This window comes from Callorhinchus milii, unplaced genomic scaffold (assembly GCF_018977255.1).
Source record: "Callorhinchus milii isolate IMCB2004 unplaced genomic scaffold, IMCB_Cmil_1.0 Scaffold16, whole genome shotgun sequence".
Lineage (NCBI taxonomy): Eukaryota > Metazoa > Chordata > Chondrichthyes > Chimaeriformes > Callorhinchidae > Callorhinchus > Callorhinchus milii.
Window position 1 is genome coordinate 8,697,646 of NW_024704757.1, and position 21,369 is coordinate 8,719,014.

Sequence of the window (21,369 nt, forward strand, 5' to 3'; positions counted from 1 at the left end):
GCACAGCTCTCAGGATATTAAATAAAAACATGGTCTGAGCCTCTCCTGCGTGCCAATCCATTTGAAACCTGGACAGTTTTGATAACAGCAGCAGTATTTCTGGAAAGTGCACTTACAAGGTAAACAAACACAAAGTGGCAGCAGTTAGTCCTCAACACACTGAGAGCTGCAGAATTCCATTGTTTTGTTTCGGGCTTTGGCTTTGACCTCCAATTACCTTCTTATGTCCCCAAGTACCTTCCTAGTTATCTACACTTTTAAACATAATACAATTTAATAATAATTATAATCACGTTTGATATAGCACCTTGTCACATCATTGAGACTCCAAAGCGCTTCACGGAATATACTGTAAAGTGAATTGACTATTATATTTTGTAGGCGAAGTACAGCAGCCAATTGCACAAAGCAGTGTCCCACAAACAATCATGAATCGAGTGACCAAATTATTGTTAATACTTTTAAGGCTATTGCTGAATTTCGTGAACAAAAAACAGATTCATGAATTCAGAGTATTGTTACCCGAGTTAATGAATGAATCAATGAATCTGACGATCCCCACTGTGTGAAGGTGGATTGTCAGTAAGTTTATGACCGGTCTGTGCAATGTCCTCTGCTATCACACTGATCTATTAGCTGTTCAGCTTTAGGGATGAGAACATTTGCTGTTGAAGGTCATTGCTGTAAATAGTGGGCATCAGCAAACCTGACACAGCTGTCTATCTCACTTCCTGCAACACTAAAGCACCATATAATAGAGATATTACAGGCACTGTGATCTCCATGTAAACAGAAATATGTGGAGTAAAGAAACTTGCCTAAGGATTCACCTCACCCAGGAATCGAACCCAGATCCTTTCACTTGCGAGACAAGTACTCTGACCAATATGCTACAAGACAATTTACAGGTATATAGCACCTTTCATGTCAGGAGGACGTCTCAAAGCACTTGGCACTGCTGTCTGGACAATCTTGCTGCCAATGGGAGCCACGGGGGGGGTAGGGGAAGGAAAGCACAGTCAAAGAGGTATGTCTTGAGACAGGCTAAACATCTCAATTGATGCTATATTTATGATCTTTGGGAACAGTGCACTCCCAAGATTCCCACAATATTGTGCAAAGAAACAGTCTCTGGGATTAGCTGTAATTTTAAGATTATCTCCCCTTTGTTCTGCTTGGGAAAAGGATGGCCCATTGCCAGCAAATATGTCCACACCTTAAAACAAAAAAAAAACACACCTTTTTTGTCCTTCAGCAAAGCAGATCACATCCAAGAAGTGTCAACATCATCCACCCTGTTCCAAATTGTAATTTGCTTGCCATTGCCTTTAACGGGGAGAGTGATAAGGAGTTAAATGATTGGAAAGTAAATACCAGAGATTCCAGTGCTTATCTGTTTAACACTGGTGGAAGGTCTAACTTGGAACTTAACTCTATTAACTTATTAACTTGACTTCCCCCCACTGTTCTCTTCTCCTGGCAATGGTTCTCACCTGGTGATAGTTTTTCATATGAATCCAGTCAGCAGCCTGCTTGACTACAACTGAGCTTGATGCTGTCATATTCCAACACTAACCTTTCCAGCAAAGGAGAGCAAACGAAAGTGGAAACACTGATTTTTTTCCCCTTCCCTGCCCCCAGGGGAGATGACGCCGATTGTGGAATCCTTGGTGATGTTAAACGTTCCATGATACGATTCAAAAATAAAAAGGGTGTTTCTACCAGTTTCCCGGCCAACATATATATTAACCGTTCACCATGGCTGTTTGTGGGACCAGCAGGGTGCAAATTGGATGACACGTTTGCCCACAAACACACAATCACTTCACTTGATAGCAAACAAATAAAATTACATTTGTATAGCGTCTTTTACGTCAGGAAGACATCCCAAAGCGCTGGACAATCAGTGTTTCAGTCCCGAGCTGGGGGCGTCGGGATCAGGGAGGGGTGGAGGATGGGGGGAAAGGAGGGAGACCGAAGGCACGGTCGAAGAGGTTGAATAATCCCATTACCTGCGGAGATTTTGAAGCATTTTTATATCACAGTGGGCTAAGACAAGGATTATTATCATGATGATTATTATGAACCCAGTGAGCCATCTGGTGAGATTCTGACTGGCCATCTTCCATATATTATTCAACTAAAAAATGTTAAATACTTATGCGCTTCTTTTGAAAGTACAGTACATGATTGAAATTTACCGACTTGCAGGTACATTTGCAACATAATTGAAACGGGCCACTAGAGGGCGGTAACGGCCTATAAAATTAAACTGGTGTCTATCCTTCTGGCAGAGAGGGAGGAAGGAGGGGTTCCTTTGGGTGCAATGCCTGACAATAGACTATTGAAATTGAGTTGATTTTCTGGGGCCTTTTCAGTAGAATTCAGTTCGTGAGGCCGGGAGATCCTCAGTATTGCAAGGCACTATGGATAGTCAGCCTGGCTCGTACGCAGACCAACCACTGGGACCAGGGATTCTTCCCACTCAGCTTCTGTTAACCCTGTAAGCCAAAGTCCTAATCGAGAAGGTCGTCCGAGATGGGCAAATTGTGGGAAGCTTGCCAGACAGTATCCTCAATGGCAAGCAATGCAGTTTTACCTGGTTAAACTCCCATCGGTTCCCTAACGCATACTCTGGGGTGCCCAAGCCTCGGCTGTTTGTCCACCTGCATCTAATATTTCGTGGAATTAAGGAAGCGGGGTTCGCCGACTGGTCAAAGAGCGTTTACTCCATTCCAGACAAAGGGAAATTTCCATGTGTTGATGACATACAGTAAAACTGGCATACGTCCGATCTGAATAAATCATCTAAGTTGTACACCTGCCCGTTCAAGAGTTTATATTCTATGAAAATTTGACATAACTCATACTTTGCATAAGTCATATTAAATGTATGGTCCCCCCGATACGACTTATGTGAGGTTCACTGTGTCAATGGAATTTACAGTCAGTTTGTACACTCTTTAGTATAATTATGGGCTTCTGCTTGTGTCAGACAATTGACTATATACAGAACTCCCTATGGAAACACAGTGAGAGGATTTCCTTGCAGTGTCAGAAACAGTCATTATTGAAATACCTGTTGCCAATTTTACAATCTCTGGAGGAACACTTCAGAAAATAACCATTCATAGACAGCAATGTGCTTAAAAGCAAAAGTCATCAGACAATAAAAGGACTCTAGATTACAAATTTTTGAATATTAATATCCATTACGAGTATAATTCCTTCATGCTTTACCCTAAATACGATTAGAATTCCATTCGCCAACTTCACAAATAAGCAAAACTTTGGAATTTTTGAATTTCCCAAGGTAAGTCAGTTTTCAAATCAAGTTTAATCAATTTCTATTATTCACCCTTTAAGCATTGATGAGTAGAGTTTGTGTCAGTGATGAACATATGGTAAATTATTATTTTAACCTTATCTAAAATGATCTTAACCTGGAAAAATACATTATGAAATAAATGTTGTGACAGAACATGCTCAGAAATTAACAGGAAAAGTCTTGGCCAATTGGAATTAGTGCGATGACTGGATTGCACCACATCACTGTAGGATTAAAAGAAACAAGCGTCACTGTGCGTGGTATACAATAGAGCTAAACCTCCAGTGAGTCGCATCATAAATTAAACAAGAACAACTATAAGTAAGTGTTTGAGACAGAGACAACTTTGCAATTCTTTTGTTTCTGGAGGAGATGTTCTGACAGTAAACCAAACATCATGAATACTGGATTTCCTTATCTGTTTCCTTACCCATCTCAGACAATGAAATACAGAGTGCTTTTGCTCAATAAACTGGATCCATGTAATTTTCCATTGGTTTGATAGAGGGCAAGCTGGTGAGCAGTGCTGCACCCAGCCTGTTTAATAATCCCCTTTTGTCACAGCCTTTTCCTTTATGTATAAATAATTAATGGAATATTGTTTCATTCACTGTGGAACTGAAATGTTTATCTTTAAATTAAAGCAAGGTTACCTGAACATATTTCTCCCGTATTGAGCGTATAGGTTTAAATATACAGTATATACATATTTTATATATAATATATACTGTATGTAACAAAAACAGAAGTCACTGGGAACACTCAGCAGGTCAGGCTGGTCACAGAAGTGGGGGAGGGGGAAGGTGAGCTGTTATGGTCTGAAATTGTTGAAATCAATTGGACAGTGGTATGGGAGGAGGTGAAAGATCAGGTATTACATCTCCTGCGCTGGCATGGGAAGGTGCCGGGGGGAAGAAATATACTGTATGTTAACTGGAGTTTACATTTTGTCCATCTGCGCTCAGGGCTCCCTCTGCCTCCTCATCCTCAGAGCTAACTTTCTACAAGTTGAACGTCAACAAATCTGAGGCCCTCCTGATTGGCTCCCATCAGCATCTCCACACCTCAAGCACTGATAGCATAACCATCCAAGGATGGACACTCCACCTCACTGAGCCAGTCTACAATGTTTGACCCTCAGCTATCCTTTCTACCCCATATCCATGCCATGTCCCATCTCCACAACGTTGCCCTGCTCCACCTATGTCTCACACCGCAGGCTGCCGAGACCCTCATACACGCATTCGCAACATCCAGGTTTGACTATGCAAACTCCTTGCTTGTCGGCCTCCCCAACTCCTCCCACCATAGGCTGCAGATTATCTGGAATTCTGCAGCCCATGTCCTCTCCTGCACCAAGCTCCGTGACCCTATCCCCTCATCCTCGCCCGACTCCACTGGCTTCCCATCACACAGAGGATATATTTCAAGATCCTGGTTCTCACCTTCAAAGTCATCCATGGCCTTGATCCTCCCTACTTCTTCGACCTCCAAACCCCCTACCAACCTGCCCACTCCCTCCACTAAGCGGGCTCCGGCCTGCTTCACGTTCCCCAACTCGCCCACCCCACCATTGGCGGGCGGGCCTTCAGCCACTCTGTTCTCACTCTTCGGAACCCCATCCCACAGTCCCTCCACCTTGCCCCTTCCCTTGCCTCCTTCAAGACCTGTCTCAAGACCCTCCTCTTCAACCGTGCCATCGATCACACTCCTTCCCGCCCCTGCCCTCCACCCTCCCTGATCCTGACCCCCCAGCTCAGGTCCGAAAAACTGATTGTCCAGCGCCTTGGGATATCCTCCCGATGTGAAAGGCGCTATACAAATGTAATTTTGTCATTGTTGTTGGAGTAAAATCAGTATTCCGATAGCATTAAACTAAATTACATCAAATCCATCTATATCAAATGCAAGGATTATTATTATTATAATTTATAAAATGCAATAAATCTTTTTATGGCAATGAGGAAAAGAATACCTTTGAAAAGATAATTAAAAATAGCCAAAGTATCGATTCCCTCACCATTCCAAAGCCATGACTGTATTGTTTAAAATGTCAACACCGAGATTGCACAATTGTCCTTCCTGGTATTGTAGTAAAGAGGTAGAAAACAAAAAAACTTTTGTACCAGGTAAGCTGGCTGCCCTGTTTCACTCACAAAATACACAGTCAAAACCACATTAAAGTGTATCTTGTGAAGCACTTTGAGACGTCTCAATCATGTGAAAGTCACTATATCAAATGTAAGGATTATTATGTTACATTGGAGCCAGTTCAGCTCCAAGGAAACCTCAATTACTGGCTTCCCATCCCCCAGAAGGTCGAGTTCAAGATCCTTGTCCTCACTTTTAAAGCCCTCCACGGTTTTGCTGCTCCTTACCTTGGTGATTTACTAAAACATTACCAACCTGCCTAATCCCTCCATTCGATGGGCCTTCTCCCTGTGCTCTGCCCAACCTGCTCCACCATTGGCGGTCAAGCCTTCAGTCTTTCTGCCTCCGCCCTCTGGAACTCCATCCCAAAGCCTCTTCCTCCTCACCCCCTACTTTGCCACCTTCAAGATCCAACTGAAGACCTTGCCCTCCACCCCTCTTGACTCCAACCCCCAGCACGGGTGCAAATCCCATCACTGTCTGGCACCTTGGGACGTCCTCCTGATGTGAAAGGGCACAATACAGTAAAACTCTCATAATTCTGATCTGTATAAATCGTACAATCGCCTAAGACAGTCATACATCTGCCCAAAGCCCGTGCAAGAGTTTATAATCTATGAAAGTTTGACATAACTTATGATTTGCAATAAACTGTATTAAGATGTATGGTCCCAACTGATACAACTTATGTGAGGTTTCTTGTATGCTAGCTGTACCCGTTGCAGCTACACTTGCAACCAGTTTCATTTAATCGTTATTCTCTCTTTCGCCTGGCATTTTTATTTATCCTTGAAAGGCTTGATCTTCACCTCTTAGGCATCTTTATCCATTAAGATTAAGAAAGTGTGCTATTGAACTCGTCAGCATCCCTTGTTCACATACTTGCACACATATTCTTTCGGGAGGACTCCTGTTGGAAGGCCTCAGTGGGAGGACTCCTGGTTGAGTGGACTCCTGACCCACAGACAGACATTTTGTCGTTATTAGTATAGACATAGCTCTCTAGACGGGCGTGTGACCTCTGGCCCTACTTTGTTCCAGAATACCATGCTTACCTTTTTGAGGGCTTAATTAAAGCATTTTTAAAAATATTTTTTAATATAGTATATATATGTATTAAATGTATATAATAATAGTAATAATATACATTATTATTAATATAGCTCATCAACGATAGGAGATCCCTGAAAACAAATATGCCCACGACACTCCCCAATCTATATCTTACCGATGAGGTATAAATCACGTCTCTACGTCAGTCGGTTATTGCGTTCTTGGCGGACGGACGGACGGACTTTATTAGTATAGATAAATCCAATTTGTTGTTGTTGTTACCTTCCCCCCCCACTCAGGGATTTTTTTTGGTGAGGGAGGGGGGCAATGTGAGGGGGGAAACGCCATGAGCGTGCTGACGCACGCACGGAAGGGAGGGGCGGGGCGTGGCCTGACGTCAGTGGCGCGGGCGGGGCGGGGCCTGCGTGGCGTGACGTCAGTGGCGAGGGCGGGGCGTGACGTCAGTGGAGAGGGCGGGGAAGGGGCTGAAGTTTGAGGAGCTCGAGCGGCGGCAGAGGACGAAAGTACCTGAGGCGCGACACAGCCTCGTCAAACAGCCCGTCCGACACCGCTCTGCCGCCCGCCCTCCGAACACCACAGCGCCGGGGAGACGCACACACACACACACACAGAGAGAGAGGAAGGGGGTGAAGGCGGCTGAGCAGCCAAAGTTTCATCATCATCGTTTTTTTTTCTCTCTCACCCATTTAAATCGGCGCGACGGTTGGGAGGAGGAGGAGAGGGGGGGAGTTCCGTTGCCAGGGAAACGATGGCTCGCAAGCCCGAGGAGATCAACCGGCTCACGGAGAACACCTACAAGGTGAGTGAGTGAGTGAGGGAGGGGGTGAGTGAGTGAGGGAGGGGGTGAGTGAGTGAGGGAGGGAGGGAGAGACTGACTGACTGACTGACTGGCGTGTGGAAATATATCGGTTGTCAAAACGGTTTGAACGCCGGTGTTTTCTGCGGTGTTTGTAAAGCGCTGCGACGCCGCCGCCGGTTGCGGGGGGTGTGAGGGGAGAGGAGGCGAGGGAGCCGTCGCCACCGCTTCCCCCTCTTCCTACTCCCCCACCCCCGGGCTACCGGCTCCGCCTGTCTGCCCACCCACTCACTCACTCACTCGCCCACCCACCCACTCACTCTTGTGGGGGTCGCCCAAACAGGGTTTTTTTTTTTTGCGCGACCGAAAAAAGAACGACTAACTTAACTGACTTAACTACCTAATAACTAACTCACTAACTAACCAAACTGCCTCGCTCGAGTTTATCATTCCGGTCCCGAGTTCGTGCGGTTTCTTCCCAAAACGTTTTGGTCAAATTGTTTGTGTTTGTTTGTGGTTTATTTATTTTTTTTTAAAAAAAATAATTGTATTTATTTTTTCGTCGCTGCTGCTGCTGCTCTGCTGCTGACGGTCAATCCATAGCATTAAAGCAGAGGGTTTAACCACGCACCCCCCCCCAAAAAAAAAAGAAATTAGTGACATTGGATGATTAAGAGAGAGAGAGATTGCTGGTGCGTATTCGTGCAGGTGCTCAACTCACTCACTCACTCAGTTTTGGGGAGTGACTGTTGTTGCTGTTATCAGGAACTGGCGAAAGGTCACCCAGAGGGAGAGACAGACAGACAAACAGGGAGGGAGGGAGAGAGAGAGAGAGAGAGAGGGTTGGGTCTGTGTCGTAGGGGCCAAAGTGATCCTACCTGTTTAGTCACCTTTCCAACAGGGTGTGCCCCGCAAACGTGGAGAAACGAAAGCGTTGGTTTTGGGGGGTCGTTGGTACGAAAAGCGTTTTCCGAAGTACGGAGAAACTCCGTCCGATTCATCTTTTGGGGGTGCTTTTTAAAAAGGGGGGGGAAAAAAAAACATCCCATGCGTTTTCGCACTTTTTCCTGCTTTGTCGGGGGTGAGGGGGGGGGGGATTGAGATCCCAATAAACTGCCACCCCACTGATTTGTTGGGCAAGTGCTACGTTGTCAGTGGTACGTACTACTGTCCTTCGGATGAGGCATTATACCAAAGTTCCGTCTACCATTTCATTTGAACCCTAAACATCCCATTACACTATTTGGAAGAGATGGGAGTATCCTGGCCCAGATAAATTTGGTCATTAATTTCATGACGTTTTACCTACAAAGTCCATGCACTACACTTAACAATAAAAATCCCGAGAAGAGCCTTGAAATGTTTTTGATGTGATAAGGTGCTATAACAAATACTAGGTCTATTCCAGTATATCCTACAAAAAACTCCAAATAGAATCAGTACTGTATTTAATTAAACAAGGTATTTATTAAATATTATCATGGGTACCTTTGACTCTTATGAGTGAAATTATATGTACAGTACTGTGGTTATTTGCCCTGGTTTAAATTAAGTCTATGAAATATTTTTTATAACAATTGTAATGACTGGGTGAAGAATGTAGTCTTTATGAATCGTGATGAGAAAAGTAGTGTATACAAATTTAGATCTAATATCAAAATAGTTTCACACGTTGGCTTTAAATTGACTGAGAAGGTATAAGTTGTTTAGAAATGTAGTTAACTTGTTTTTTTAGAAAACATATCTGATGGCAAACAATTAAATTGTCATTTTGGTATTTGCTGACAGCCAAGTGATTTTGCTGTCAGAAAATACCCAACGTCTTTGTATTCATCTATAATTGTTGTTACAGAGTTATTGGGTGGAATAGTAAAGAGGAGAAAGGGGAAGTCCGTTTGATTTGATGTTGAATTTACTTCGTAAACACTGTGCTGTTGAGTATTGACACAGCAAACTAGAGATATCTAATGGCAAAAAAAATTTGATTCAACAAACCTATTTAAACATGCATAATTTTCTGATGTGTAGTTCAGTGTCAACAGATGCATGAAGAAGAGATTATGTGGTGGTAGGATGAGAGGTTGCAATGTTCAGGTTAATTGGAGCACAAATGTGAGTACCATCATTTAGTATGTTGGGTATTTTGGAAATCTGCTTCTTTAGAAGTTGATCTGTTTTTTGTTTTAAATATACTGATAATTTGGATTTACTCTCTGAAGAAAGGTAGTGATGGCACAAGGATAGACTTATCGCCTGATAAACAGCTAGCATATATCTAGTAGCTGAGGCAGCAAGATAAGAAGGTTTGTTGGAAAATACTCAAGACTTGTCTGATCAGGTTTTCATTGTTTTCTTTTGGTTATGGGTGGCAATATGTTTCATGCTTTGTGTGATTATAGTCTAAAGTTTTGATTTTTTTCAGACTGTAATGGAACAATTTAATCCTGGTTTACGGACTCTTGTCGTTCTGGGCAAAAACTATGAAAAAAGTATCAGTGGTAAGTGTTTTTAATCTTTATGGTAAGTTAGTGACAACAGTAAAAACATACTTTTAGCATACATTATTTACATTTGTCATTAAGGTTACTGGCACACACAAGAGGGAACCACTTTCTTCACTTGCTTCTTGCAACCTTCAAGCAGTGCTGTTCTTGCAGGGAGGGAATGATGAAAATGTACACAAAATAGATGAGGATATTTGATAATAATACTAATGTATTTTTCTGTTATTTTGTTTTTATCACTATCTTACGAAATAATATTAAAACAATGTTTATGCTGCAGCAAGTGGTATGTAAATAGCTGTTGTGCCAATATTTTGCAAAATATATCAAATGAAACAGATGCATTCTCCCTTGCCCTCAAAATTACCAAGGCCAAGTGCACTTTTGATCAGCAACATTAACTCTTATTTTCTGTCACTGGCGGCAGGGATTCTTCCTGCTCTGCTTCCATTAACCCTGCAATCCATGTCTTAATGGCTGGGCAGATTCTAGCCAGACAAGTAGATACAATCTTGCCAGAGAGGGTTTACAAAGACACCCTGTGTGGTTTTCGCTAGTCCCGTGCGTTTATATGTGAAGGCTGCAAAATTTATGCTAGTAATTGTAATTAGCAGTACCTCAATGCAAACTTTGGGGTCCCCAAGCATTGGCTCGTGCCAACCTGCATACTTTCTGGAATTAGGTAAGAAAGGTGCATCCCTTTGGGAATGTCTCTTTAAAGGACACTTATTATGTTATAATAGATAACTCAGTTTATAAAACTCACCAATGGTATTGCAGGAAAAGATTCTAACACACATTGTTTCTAGCTACTATGGATTTCACATCAAATATTTACCTTTTGTACAACTGTTTTGGAGTGGCTAATACAAATGGCTTTATAAAGGAGTATACTGCGATATAAGTACGGTTAACTAGTTCAGTGATACAATTCTTGATTTCCTGAAAGAAATTAATAGGTTGCTTTACTGTAGAGCTAATAGTTATGGTGAAGGTTTATGGCTTGTAAAGGTAAAGAACCCATTTGTATATTTGGAGTGTATGTAATTACAATAGCAGAACCTGTTCCTTTTTGTTTTGCATTCTGTGTATATTTTTGCTGATCCAATGTTTCTAGTTTTTTAGAAGCGGTCTAATTGTGATGGTTGAATTGCTAGGGATATATAACTTATATTTGTGCCCTAGTATATTGTGTTGTGTATATATATATACATATATATATGCTATATTTTTCTTTTCAGCATTTTCACTCTAGTTCTGAGCTAAATGTACTTGAAATAGCCTAAGCTTATTCATATTGAAGTGACCACCTGTGTACCAATTATTTTGTTCTTCAGAAAATCTGATTTTCCACTAATAGTAGGGCTGACTGGGCAACTTGGAAATTGTGTTTCACAGGTGGCCATTACTGGGTTTGTTTATAGTAGAAGTCTTTGAAGTTTTCCTAAACTGCGTTGTTTATGTTTAAAAAAATATTTATTCTGAAACTTGATGGTTCAAGAGTGTCATGCAGTGTTACAAATTAAATGGTTTGAAGGTGTATGATTGTATTTCAGTTGTAAACTGCCCATAACTAACATGACTTGAAAAGAGATATTTTATGGCATTAAGAAAGTATCTGGCTGCTCCAATGAAAATGGCTTTGTTATGTTTTAATTATAAATATTACAACAGCTTCTGTCTAAGAAATTTATTTTATTGTACTTTATTTAAAATCAATTAATCTGGCACTCTAAAACATTTTTCTGGGTTGGTAAAATGGCCTACATAATATGGATCTCCCAGTTAAAATTATAATTGCCAGTAAATTGCAGACTATTATAGGCCTGCTTTCAGACAGTAAAGCTCACAAATCCTTTCATTTTATACACTCCTGGTTTCAAAACATTCCTAAAATTGTGCTTCCAATCAATTTCCGCAATCCCCCTTCCCCTCTCCATCTTGCTCTATGATCTGCACGTTCTGCTGAGTGTTCCCAGCGACTTCTGTTTTTATTATAGCCCCTTTTATAATGCAGTCAGCTGGTTTTATTGTCGTACTGACCACCTTCATAAGTGGGACACGAAAAATGGCCAACTTCCAGGTCGTCGAGTTGCAGCTGACAACCACAGTAGAAGGAAAGAGATTGAAGGGTTTTACAACTATATGTTTATCCTTTTTCCATTTAGTTCCAATGCATTGGCAAGGAAAGGTTTTCTGTGGTTTGTGTAACTGCTAACTGTTGATTAGATTTTGCCTGGACTTTCCGGAAGGTTACAGTGGTGTTCAAGTTTCTCCAATTTAAATACATCTGAGTAGCTCTTTGTCTATCAATCAGTTGATAGCGGTTGAAAAGGTCAGGTTTTGATATAAGCAGGTGTTCTGATTATATGCAAGCCTCTTTCCTTTTCTCATTTGTCTGTTTTTCCCTTTCCCGCCAGACTAAATATACTTTTGTGGAAATCCTTTATTGTATGTATTGAATATTTTTAAAAGCTGCTATGACATTAGCTAATCTTACATCTTGCCTGATACTGAAACATCTTCCGAGCAGTTTGGATTCTGGTTTCAGGGAGCCCTAATATTGTCAATTCCATATAGATACTATTGGTTCTGATGGCAGCAAGCCAATGAAAATTAGTTTAATATTTAACTAGATTGTCATCTGTTATAAAAATGAATACCATAGATGTGGGCAATGATCTTTGGCAATATTTTTCAATCTTCATGAATTTGCAGACGCCACTAGCAGAAAATGGGATTGGAGTCTTGGTGTTGGTAATTCACTCACGTGCACATTCCAAATAGCATATTTTACTTGTTATAAAGCTTGTTTACATTTCTAATTCAACTCCCAAAAAATAAGGACAACAAGAAACTGGAATATTCATTTATTATTTAAAATATTGTTGAATGTGATTGATGCATATATGGAAAAATGGATATCAAATCAACAAGGAATGCACAAACATCGGCACAGTACTATGCTTCCATATCTTTAAATATACTTTAACAAGGATGTGTTTGATGTTACAACTCAACTTTCAAGTGGTCGGCAAGTGAGAGGGCACAAATTTAGAATAATCATAAAATAAAATCAATTGTGAAGTTAGATAAAGAACCTTTATACAGATCATAGTTAGACTGTGAACTTTTCTGATGCAAACTGTTGAAGCAAGTCCATAATTTAGTAGGAAACTGGGTGGTGCTTCAAAAAGAGGAATATTAAAAAGTATGTTGGAGAGTGGAATTAAATTGGCTCGCATAGAAAACAGAAGATGGTAGGAGTCTAATTTTTTTTTTCTGTAACTTTTTTTGATCCTATTAAGGTTCTTGCCATCCACCTAACTTTCCATGTCATAATATTTTTACTTTAAAATTCATGGTAATCATTTGCATAATGTTTTAGAAAGTATTGCTTATAATGCTGCCTTGTTTTTTCAATCTTGAGGGCTATTGCGCGGGAACACATTAAAAGAAGCTAATAAGATTCCCAGAGGATGAGTGCACATTACAGAGCTTTGAGGTTCTGTTTTATCCATCTATTTTGAAGATGATGTAGAATCCACAGCCTTGACTTGGGGCTTGAAGCCTCTTAACTTAGAGGCGAGAGTGCTACTAACTTAGCCAGGCTGGGAACAGGGAGAAAGATCGGGCTTACTACAGATCTATTCCAAACCAAAGTAAATCCCTCTGCCATTTCCTTCACTGGAAATAATAATCCCTCCAAAAACAATAATAAATTGGTCATTTTCAATCTACGACTGTTTGTGGGACATTGCTGTGCGCAATTGGCTGCCGCGTTTGCCCACATACATACAGTCAATTCACTTTACAGTATATTCTATGAAGCGCTTTGGGACGTCCTCCCGACGTGAAAAGCGCTATATCAAATGCAAGGATTATTATTATTATTGAAACCCTATGGAATAGCATAATGTTTACTTAGCCTTCTGTGAAAAGGAACAAGCGGTTTATTATTAGTAATTGTAGTGTATTTGATGTGTGTTGAGTTCAGTGTTTCTTGCCTACTTTTTTAAATAGTGTAACATATCTAGGTTAATTAAGAGCTGTAATTGCTTTTCATCAATATCCAGGAAGACATTTAGAAAAGCTCAGTGTTTGGCAATTCGGAGACTTTCATCTTCATGTAGTTAATTTCGCTCTAATTCCAAACGCTTGAGTTTGTGGGTCTTTGTGATTATAGTTGTAGTTGCTTTAGGAACAGCCTAAATGTTCTTCCCATCTTTTTCTTCCCCAACCCACTTGTATTTCTTGCATGTTTTTGTAGGAACATGTTTATTGGGAACTCTGACTTTGGTGTTAATAAAGTTGCTTGTTTATGTAGACTGGCTCAGAGAAACAGAAACATTTCTATAGAACCAGACTGTACAAGCACATCTCTCACTCTGCCAATTTTTCTCTACCTTTCTTCTCTTCCCTCCTTCCCCCCCCACCCCCCTCTCTTGTCTCTCTGTCTCCACAACTGTAACCATACATTGCAACAGTATGAAAGTTGCTTTTGTGCTACACCAGCCTCCAGGAACCCAATTTAATCATGCAGCCCAAATATATCCCGTCATGGTTACCGCACATGCAAGTTCACGAATGACACAGCTGAATTTTTTCTGGACCTCAAAACCTGATTATGGATAGTTAGCTTGTGGATAACCAGTGATGTGTATGTTGGTTAGAATATTGCTTCACTGTTGATAATCTTAAACAACTGATGGGTCTTTAGCTCTGTTAAAGATCTCCCGAGGCACATTTTTACTGGTGTGACACTGGTATAGTGTCAGATCTGCAAAATTTACATTCTCTTATTTCCCACTAGTTTTCTTGCCAGTGTAGCTAAACTTAAGATAAGAACTGGTTTGGGGTTACCAAAGTAGATGGAAGACTAGGAGAAATGTCTAGCTAGCATAATGGCAGAATCACTGAATAATGCACAAATTGGCTGCCACGTTCGTCCACAAAACACACAGCCCTCTCTTAAAAAAACAAAAGAGACATCTTTTGGCTCCCAAGGAAGAAAGACTTCTTGGTTATTCTCCTCCCCTCCCACACCATCACTTTCTGTGCACTATAAATGCAGGAAGTGATAAGTGATGGTGACCCAAAGACCTGGAAGTAAACTATTTAAATGTGAGAGCCAGCTGGCTGGATGCACGCACAGGTAGTGAATAAGGTGCACATGGCAACTGATTTATAACCAAATCCATGCACTAAAGCGTACTATCATGGGGTACATTGTATGTTTTATATAATTCTTTAGTCAAACATGTTCTACAAAAAGTCAGTTTAAAAACTCTTAGAGAGTTATTTTGCTGTATGCTAACAATGACTTTTTTTCTGCTATGCTTTTGTTATTGCTGCTTTCTGTTTGTTTAGTTGAATCTAAAGTATAGATTTAGTAGAATGCCATTTAGTGACTTTTAAAAAGCAGTAAGTTATTGGAGAGAAGGGTTCCGTGGAATTGGCCTAACAGGAATGACTGTCAGTGACTAGGGAAATCGCATGCAAAACTATTTGGTAATGAAATTCAAATATTTTGAAGCTAAAACAAATTGTTGCCTGGTGTGATTGTGGCATTTTCCATCTAGAAATGTGAAGCACTTTGCAGCACTTCAATGTAGACACTGTCGCACCGAATACCCAAAACATCTCCAGTGAACAAGCAGAACTTAGTAACATACTGATGTCTTGCAACCATGCTGTTTATGCGTGTGTTCCTCTGAAACAAGTATCTTAAACTCTGATGTTTGATTGTGTTATTTACAGTACATTAATTCCTAGTTAAGTACAGTGTATTGCTGTAAATATGTATGGTCTTATCTATGGCTAATGCTTTTTAGTGATAAAAATGTACCAACACGTTTGTACTTTCTTTAGAATTTATTTGTGTTAACATATTCAATATTAGTATCTTTTGTGGCAGACAACGTATTCCTATCTCACCCCATGTTAAACCCTCAACCATGTCTTGTCACCCCCATACTTGACTTCAACACCCTGCTGGTCATCCTCCACAGGTCTGAAATACTGTACACTGTCCAGCGCCTTGGGACGTCCTCCCGATGTGAAAGGCGCTATACAAATGTAATTTTGTTGTTGTTGTTATCACTCCACCGGCTCCAGATCATCTAAAACTCCACAGCGTACATTCTCTTCCGCCCAGGTTCAGTGCTAGCCCATCACCTGCAATCTTCACAAGGCTCCACAGGCTTCCTAATCTCCAGAGGAGCAAATAAAAGATGCTCATTACTTCTTCCACACCCTAGCCACACTGTAATGTCCTGTCCCCTGACCAACTTCCTAATTAGGCCTCATTTATGTCTTCACTTTCTCTCTTCCCCCCCCCCCCCCCAAACCACCACCACCATTAGTAAGGTGACCTTCAACCACTTTACCCCCACTGTCTGGAACTGTTCCCAAATCCGTGTGCCTTGCATTATTTGTGGGCAGTCCTCCATTTATGATGCAATGACGAGGTTCTGTCGCCAGTGTTTCATTCAATGTTTCCTGACATATTTGTTTCCCTTCCATATCTAAGTAAAACTTAGCATAAAGGCATTAACAATTGAAACGTGGCATTACATTTCCATCAAGGAAGGAATCTCTGTCAACTTTTGTTTAGTGTTTCCCTCTCCCTTTGTGATTTCTAATGTAATGGAAGCCAGTTCACCTGATTATATAAACATTTTAAATGGTGCTGCTATTAATCTGTTGAAATGTGTTTTGAAGGCTTTGTAAACTGTCATTTTTTGAGTTGTAAGATTGTACCCAATTGTTTGATAATAATGTGAAACCTGCTGTACCACTTAGAAGACTGATCATATCCTGCTGAGTTGATTACAGTAAGAAACTCCTTGAAGCTCCTTAATGGGACTGATGTTCACATAAGTCTTAGTGGAAAATATTGGGTGAATGTGGCTTTTGCTTTGCAACTATTTACCACTGGCTTTTACTATTTACCACTGGCTTTTACTTACAATGCTGTCTTTTTTTTTGATTTGTGTGATCGAAGAATTTAAATCTAATATGCTATTGCATGTCACATGAAACCAACGACAAACAGAAATGCATTTTTGGATCTTCTGAGGTTTTTAAAATTTCAACTGAAATTCTGGAAATGATGCTTCAAGAAAAAGTAACCTAATGATTGAACATAAATTCTGGAAAGCGCATTGCAGTAATTTTGTACATAATGGGTTTCATTTTTGTCAGTAAATGTTATTGTGAATGTATAGGTTCTATTTCACCATTTTTAGTATGTTATTTAGATGAGTAAAATATACTAATGTACTAATATGGGTAAAGCCATCCAAGAAAAGGTGTTAGATATGGAGTCCTGCAGCTCAGTGGTTAGAGCACTCATCTCGCAAGCGAGACACCTGGGTTTGATTCCCGGCAGGACGAAAGTTTCTTTACTCCACACGCCTGATAATAATCTCAAGAAAAAAAACAATAATAATTTGGTCACTCAATCCACGACTGTTTGTGGGACATTGCTGTGCGCCCTTGGCTGCTGAGTTTCGCCCACAAATGCTTTGAGACGTCTAGAAGATGTGAAAAGTGCTATATCAAATGCAAGGATTATTATCAAGAGCAAATGTATCTTCCCACCCCCTCCCGTTTTTTGTATCTTCTGCTGTTTGGGGTGAATCAAAATGTATTTAACTCAGATAAACCCACTTAGGCTCTTTTGCACTTCCACATTTAGAACTAAGAATAAAACCTCTCATTGTCTCAGAAGTATGTACCTTATGTTAGTTTAAAATCGTGGTGCATTTTTTAGAAAACAATCATAGACTGGGAGAGAGGGGGATTGCAATTCTCTTTGTGTCCACATTGCACTAATAACTGAACTGAGGATAGACAGGTAACCTAATGCTCATTTACGTCTGATTCGTAGCATTGTTATAATTATGAAAAACATGTCAAGGGGTTTTACCCTTTCTCCCAAATATTATTAGAAAATGTTTTTAATTGTATTATTTTGACAATCTTTAAATATTGGGTATTTATTGGAGGAATCTTGTTCTAAATATTTATATTAAAAGGATTGGTTTCATGTTCAAGAAGAATCTGAAGATGAACAAAAATGATCTTATTCTCCCATGACTTGAACTAGATTTTGTGCTTTCGGACTATACAGAACTTTACTGTTATTTACTGGTACTAGATTAGTGTCTGCCATTTACTAGGTTTAGTTCTTAAGTTTAACCAGGGATGGTTAAAAATCTCACTAATTTTGAGTAAGATTCCCCCAATAAACAGCTGCCATTTATAGACAGTCAAAGGAATAAAATACAATTTAAAAACATTCCCTACCAGTGCAATATTTAGGAGAAATGGTTAAACCTTGTGTTATTTGCCTACAAATAATACAATCACCACTTCACAGTAAAATTCCATGAAAGTCTTTGAGATGTCTCGATGCACTACATCAAATGCAAGGATTATTATTACAATTGACAATGTCCAAGCTATACAAGTCAGTCTGAAAGTGTTTTGATGAGCAATTGTTTTTAGCTTGTTCTATACACAGAATTAGGTTATCACAATGTGTTCACCTACAAAATACACTGTCAATTTCCAAATACTTCATGGGGAGGGGGCACATTTTAAAGCATTTCACTGTCTTGATTTGTGGCTGCCATTTTATAAGTAGGAACACAGTTATTAGTCAGTTAGCATATTGCTTTTCTGGGGGTAATAATCCCTTAAAAAAAAAAAAAAATTTGGTCACTCAATCCATGATTGTCTGTGGGACACTGCTGTGCTCAGTAAATTCTGTAAAATGTTCCCAACAAAAAAGGTGCTGTATCAAAGACGAGCATTGTTTATCCTTTTTATCTTATTTTGAAATTGGCAAAGACATGTTCAGCATTTTCTGCAATTTGCACCTTTTCAAGTCCAAAATCCCTTGTTATATTTTTACTGACTCCTTCCCATTATTTTTTATTTTCATTATCAATAGCATGTTCTGTATCCCAATTTTTTTGATCCCTGTGAATTCTCTAATATGTAACTTTCCTTTAATCCTTTAAATCAGGTTTAGTTGAGTCCTATTAATGTAACTGATTAATGTTAATCCTATTATTACTATTGGCTTGGGCTTGATTGGTTGTGTTTTGGAAAATTTTAACACCCAACACCGTGGGAGACTTTACACTAGTTGGAGAATCCAGGACAAGGGTGATAAAATTAGAACTTGACCAATTAATAGTGAATCTGAAAGAAAAAAAATCCACACAATTGTGGCATGCACTGCCCCAGGTGGTCATGGATACAGGCTCAATTGAGGTATTGAGATATGAGAAGTTCTTGAGAACAACAACAACAAAATTACATTTGTATAACGCTTTTCGGGTCAGAAGGATGTCCCAAGGCGCTGGAAAGTAAGGTTTATAGAAGTGTAGTGTACTCGCTGATTCCCAAAAGCATCTCCACTATTCAAATCAAACCTGTTGTGATTTTCAGATAAGGCCCTGCATCATAAAGCTACCTATTTTGTCCTATCATGCATTTGATTATTTCTGTTACCCCTATTCTGTATTCTCTATCCTGTTCTCAGTTAGATATGTATTCAGCTCTTTTAAATGAGATAATCAACTCCACCTCAGCTACTTTTTCTGGGAGTCTATTTCACTAAGTGTATGCACTAAATTGGATGGAGGAAAGAAAGTTTGTTCTAATTGAAGTTTATTTGATCCCTCATTTAATTTGTGGTTTATTCATTTTGAACCCTGTTCCCCAGCAGTAATCTGTATCAACATCAACTTTTTGAATTGCAGTCAAATATCTTAGCAATCAATCCAGACTTTTGTTATGAATATTATTTCATCAGCTTTCTTCACAGCTTTACATAACTGGATGCTCTCAGTATATACAGGAAAATCCTTTCCTTCTCTTCCCTTATCAATTGGTGCGCTTTATTCTACCCACACAATATTGTCTCAACTGAAGATTGACTGTGTGGTTGATCCAGCCTGTTCTTCAAGGTTAAAATATGATAAAGCAAAAAATTGTGCAGTACTAATAGGAGATTGAATTATATCTTTAATTCTCCACTGAAAAAAATCTATTAAAATTCAATTAGTAAATATTAATTATAGAATGTTGTTCAATGTTTTTTCTCTCGCTCTTTCTTTCATAGTGACATTTAGTGACTCTGGGATTAAGCACTGAAGTGTCTTGTACTCTTGCAGTAATAAATATGCCAGTTTGTGTTTTATTTGTTTTTTGGGGTTCCTATTCTATAATAGAACATTCCATTATAAAACATTAGTAGATAGTCACCATCTCGTATTTCTTGAGTGGCATAATAAAACAAGTCTTCACTCTAGGTCAGAGGATTATTTTCCAGCTTCATGTCAAGGAGTGAGCTCACGGTCTATATTAGTAGTTTACTGCAATACTGGGAGAGCATTCCATTGTCAGAGATGCTATCCCTTGATTGAAATGTAAAACCCAGGTCTTGTCTACCTATTCAGGTGGCTGTCAAAAGATTCCATGACACTATTCAAAAAGAAGTTTCTCCTGCTGTCCTAGCTAACAATCCTCCAGATAAATTGGTCATTCACTATAACTTTATAGGACCATGTGGTGTACAAATTAACTACAAATGCAATCACTATACTTGACGGCAATTCCTGCAGAGTATCAAAACATTTTTACTTTAGAGGTGCTATATCATATTTAAAGATTGTTTGATTAGTCTGCCCACGTTCTCAGCACTTCAGGTGAGGTAGAAGATAAGTTTTGCAGTATAAAAAAATTGTTACGAACAGCAATGAAGATGTGCAATATTTTATGAAAAGAATAGAACTGTCATGTTTACTGTTCATATTTAAATTCCCTTGTTTACTCTTCAATTTTTTCCCCGTACCATTTTTTTTCAATTTCTCCTTCCCTTTTTGTTAATTTTTTAAAAAGTTTTCTCTACAGAATAATTGCAATTTTACAAATGTATTTTTTTTTCATAGCTATGGTGACTTCAGGAAAGACATACTTTGATGCCGTTGCAAAATTAGGAGACCTGACTGGCCAGTCTCCAGTCTCCAGAGAACTCGGTAAGGGTCACTTCAATATTTAAATGGCTTGCTGTTTATCTGTTACACACGGAAACCCATTTCGCCCACAAAATATACAGTCAAATCACTTTATAGTATATTCTGTGAAGCTTTTTGAGACTTCTCGAAGATGTGATAAGGCACTATATCAAATGCAAGGATTATTATAGCAAGCCGAAATAGTGGAGTAATCCTGCCACTGTATAAATCATTGGTGAAACCATACTTAGAGTACTGTGTACAGTTCTGGTTACCGCAGTACAAAAAGGATTTTGGAGAAATTGAGAAGATACAGAATGATTGAGGGAATGGAAGGAATGGACTATGAGAAGCGACTAAGTAAATTGGGCATGTTCACGCTGGAAAAGAGAAGACTTAGAGGTGACATGATTGCTGACTTTAAGATTCTAAAGGGGCAAGACAATATAGATTGTGACAGGCTGTTTCAACATGTCCAGA

General features: G+C 39.5%; 1 protein-coding gene across 1 annotated transcript in view; it reads left to right on the plus strand.

Annotated features, from left to right (window-relative positions):
- Window positions 1–7,009: 7,009 nt before the first annotated feature.
- LOC103178693 (BAR/IMD domain containing adaptor protein 2 like 1) overlaps window positions 7,010–21,369 on the plus strand; it is a 59,359-nt gene continuing 44,999 nt past the window's right edge. Inside the window, exons 1-3 of the mRNA XM_007893560.2 lie at window positions 7,010–7,352; window positions 9,772–9,847; window positions 20,824–20,910. Coding sequence (XP_007891751.1) covers window positions 7,302–7,352; window positions 9,772–9,847; window positions 20,824–20,910 — 214 coding nt within the window. The 5' untranslated portion in view covers window positions 7,010–7,301. The remainder of the gene's footprint in view (window positions 7,353–9,771; window positions 9,848–20,823; window positions 20,911–21,369) is intronic.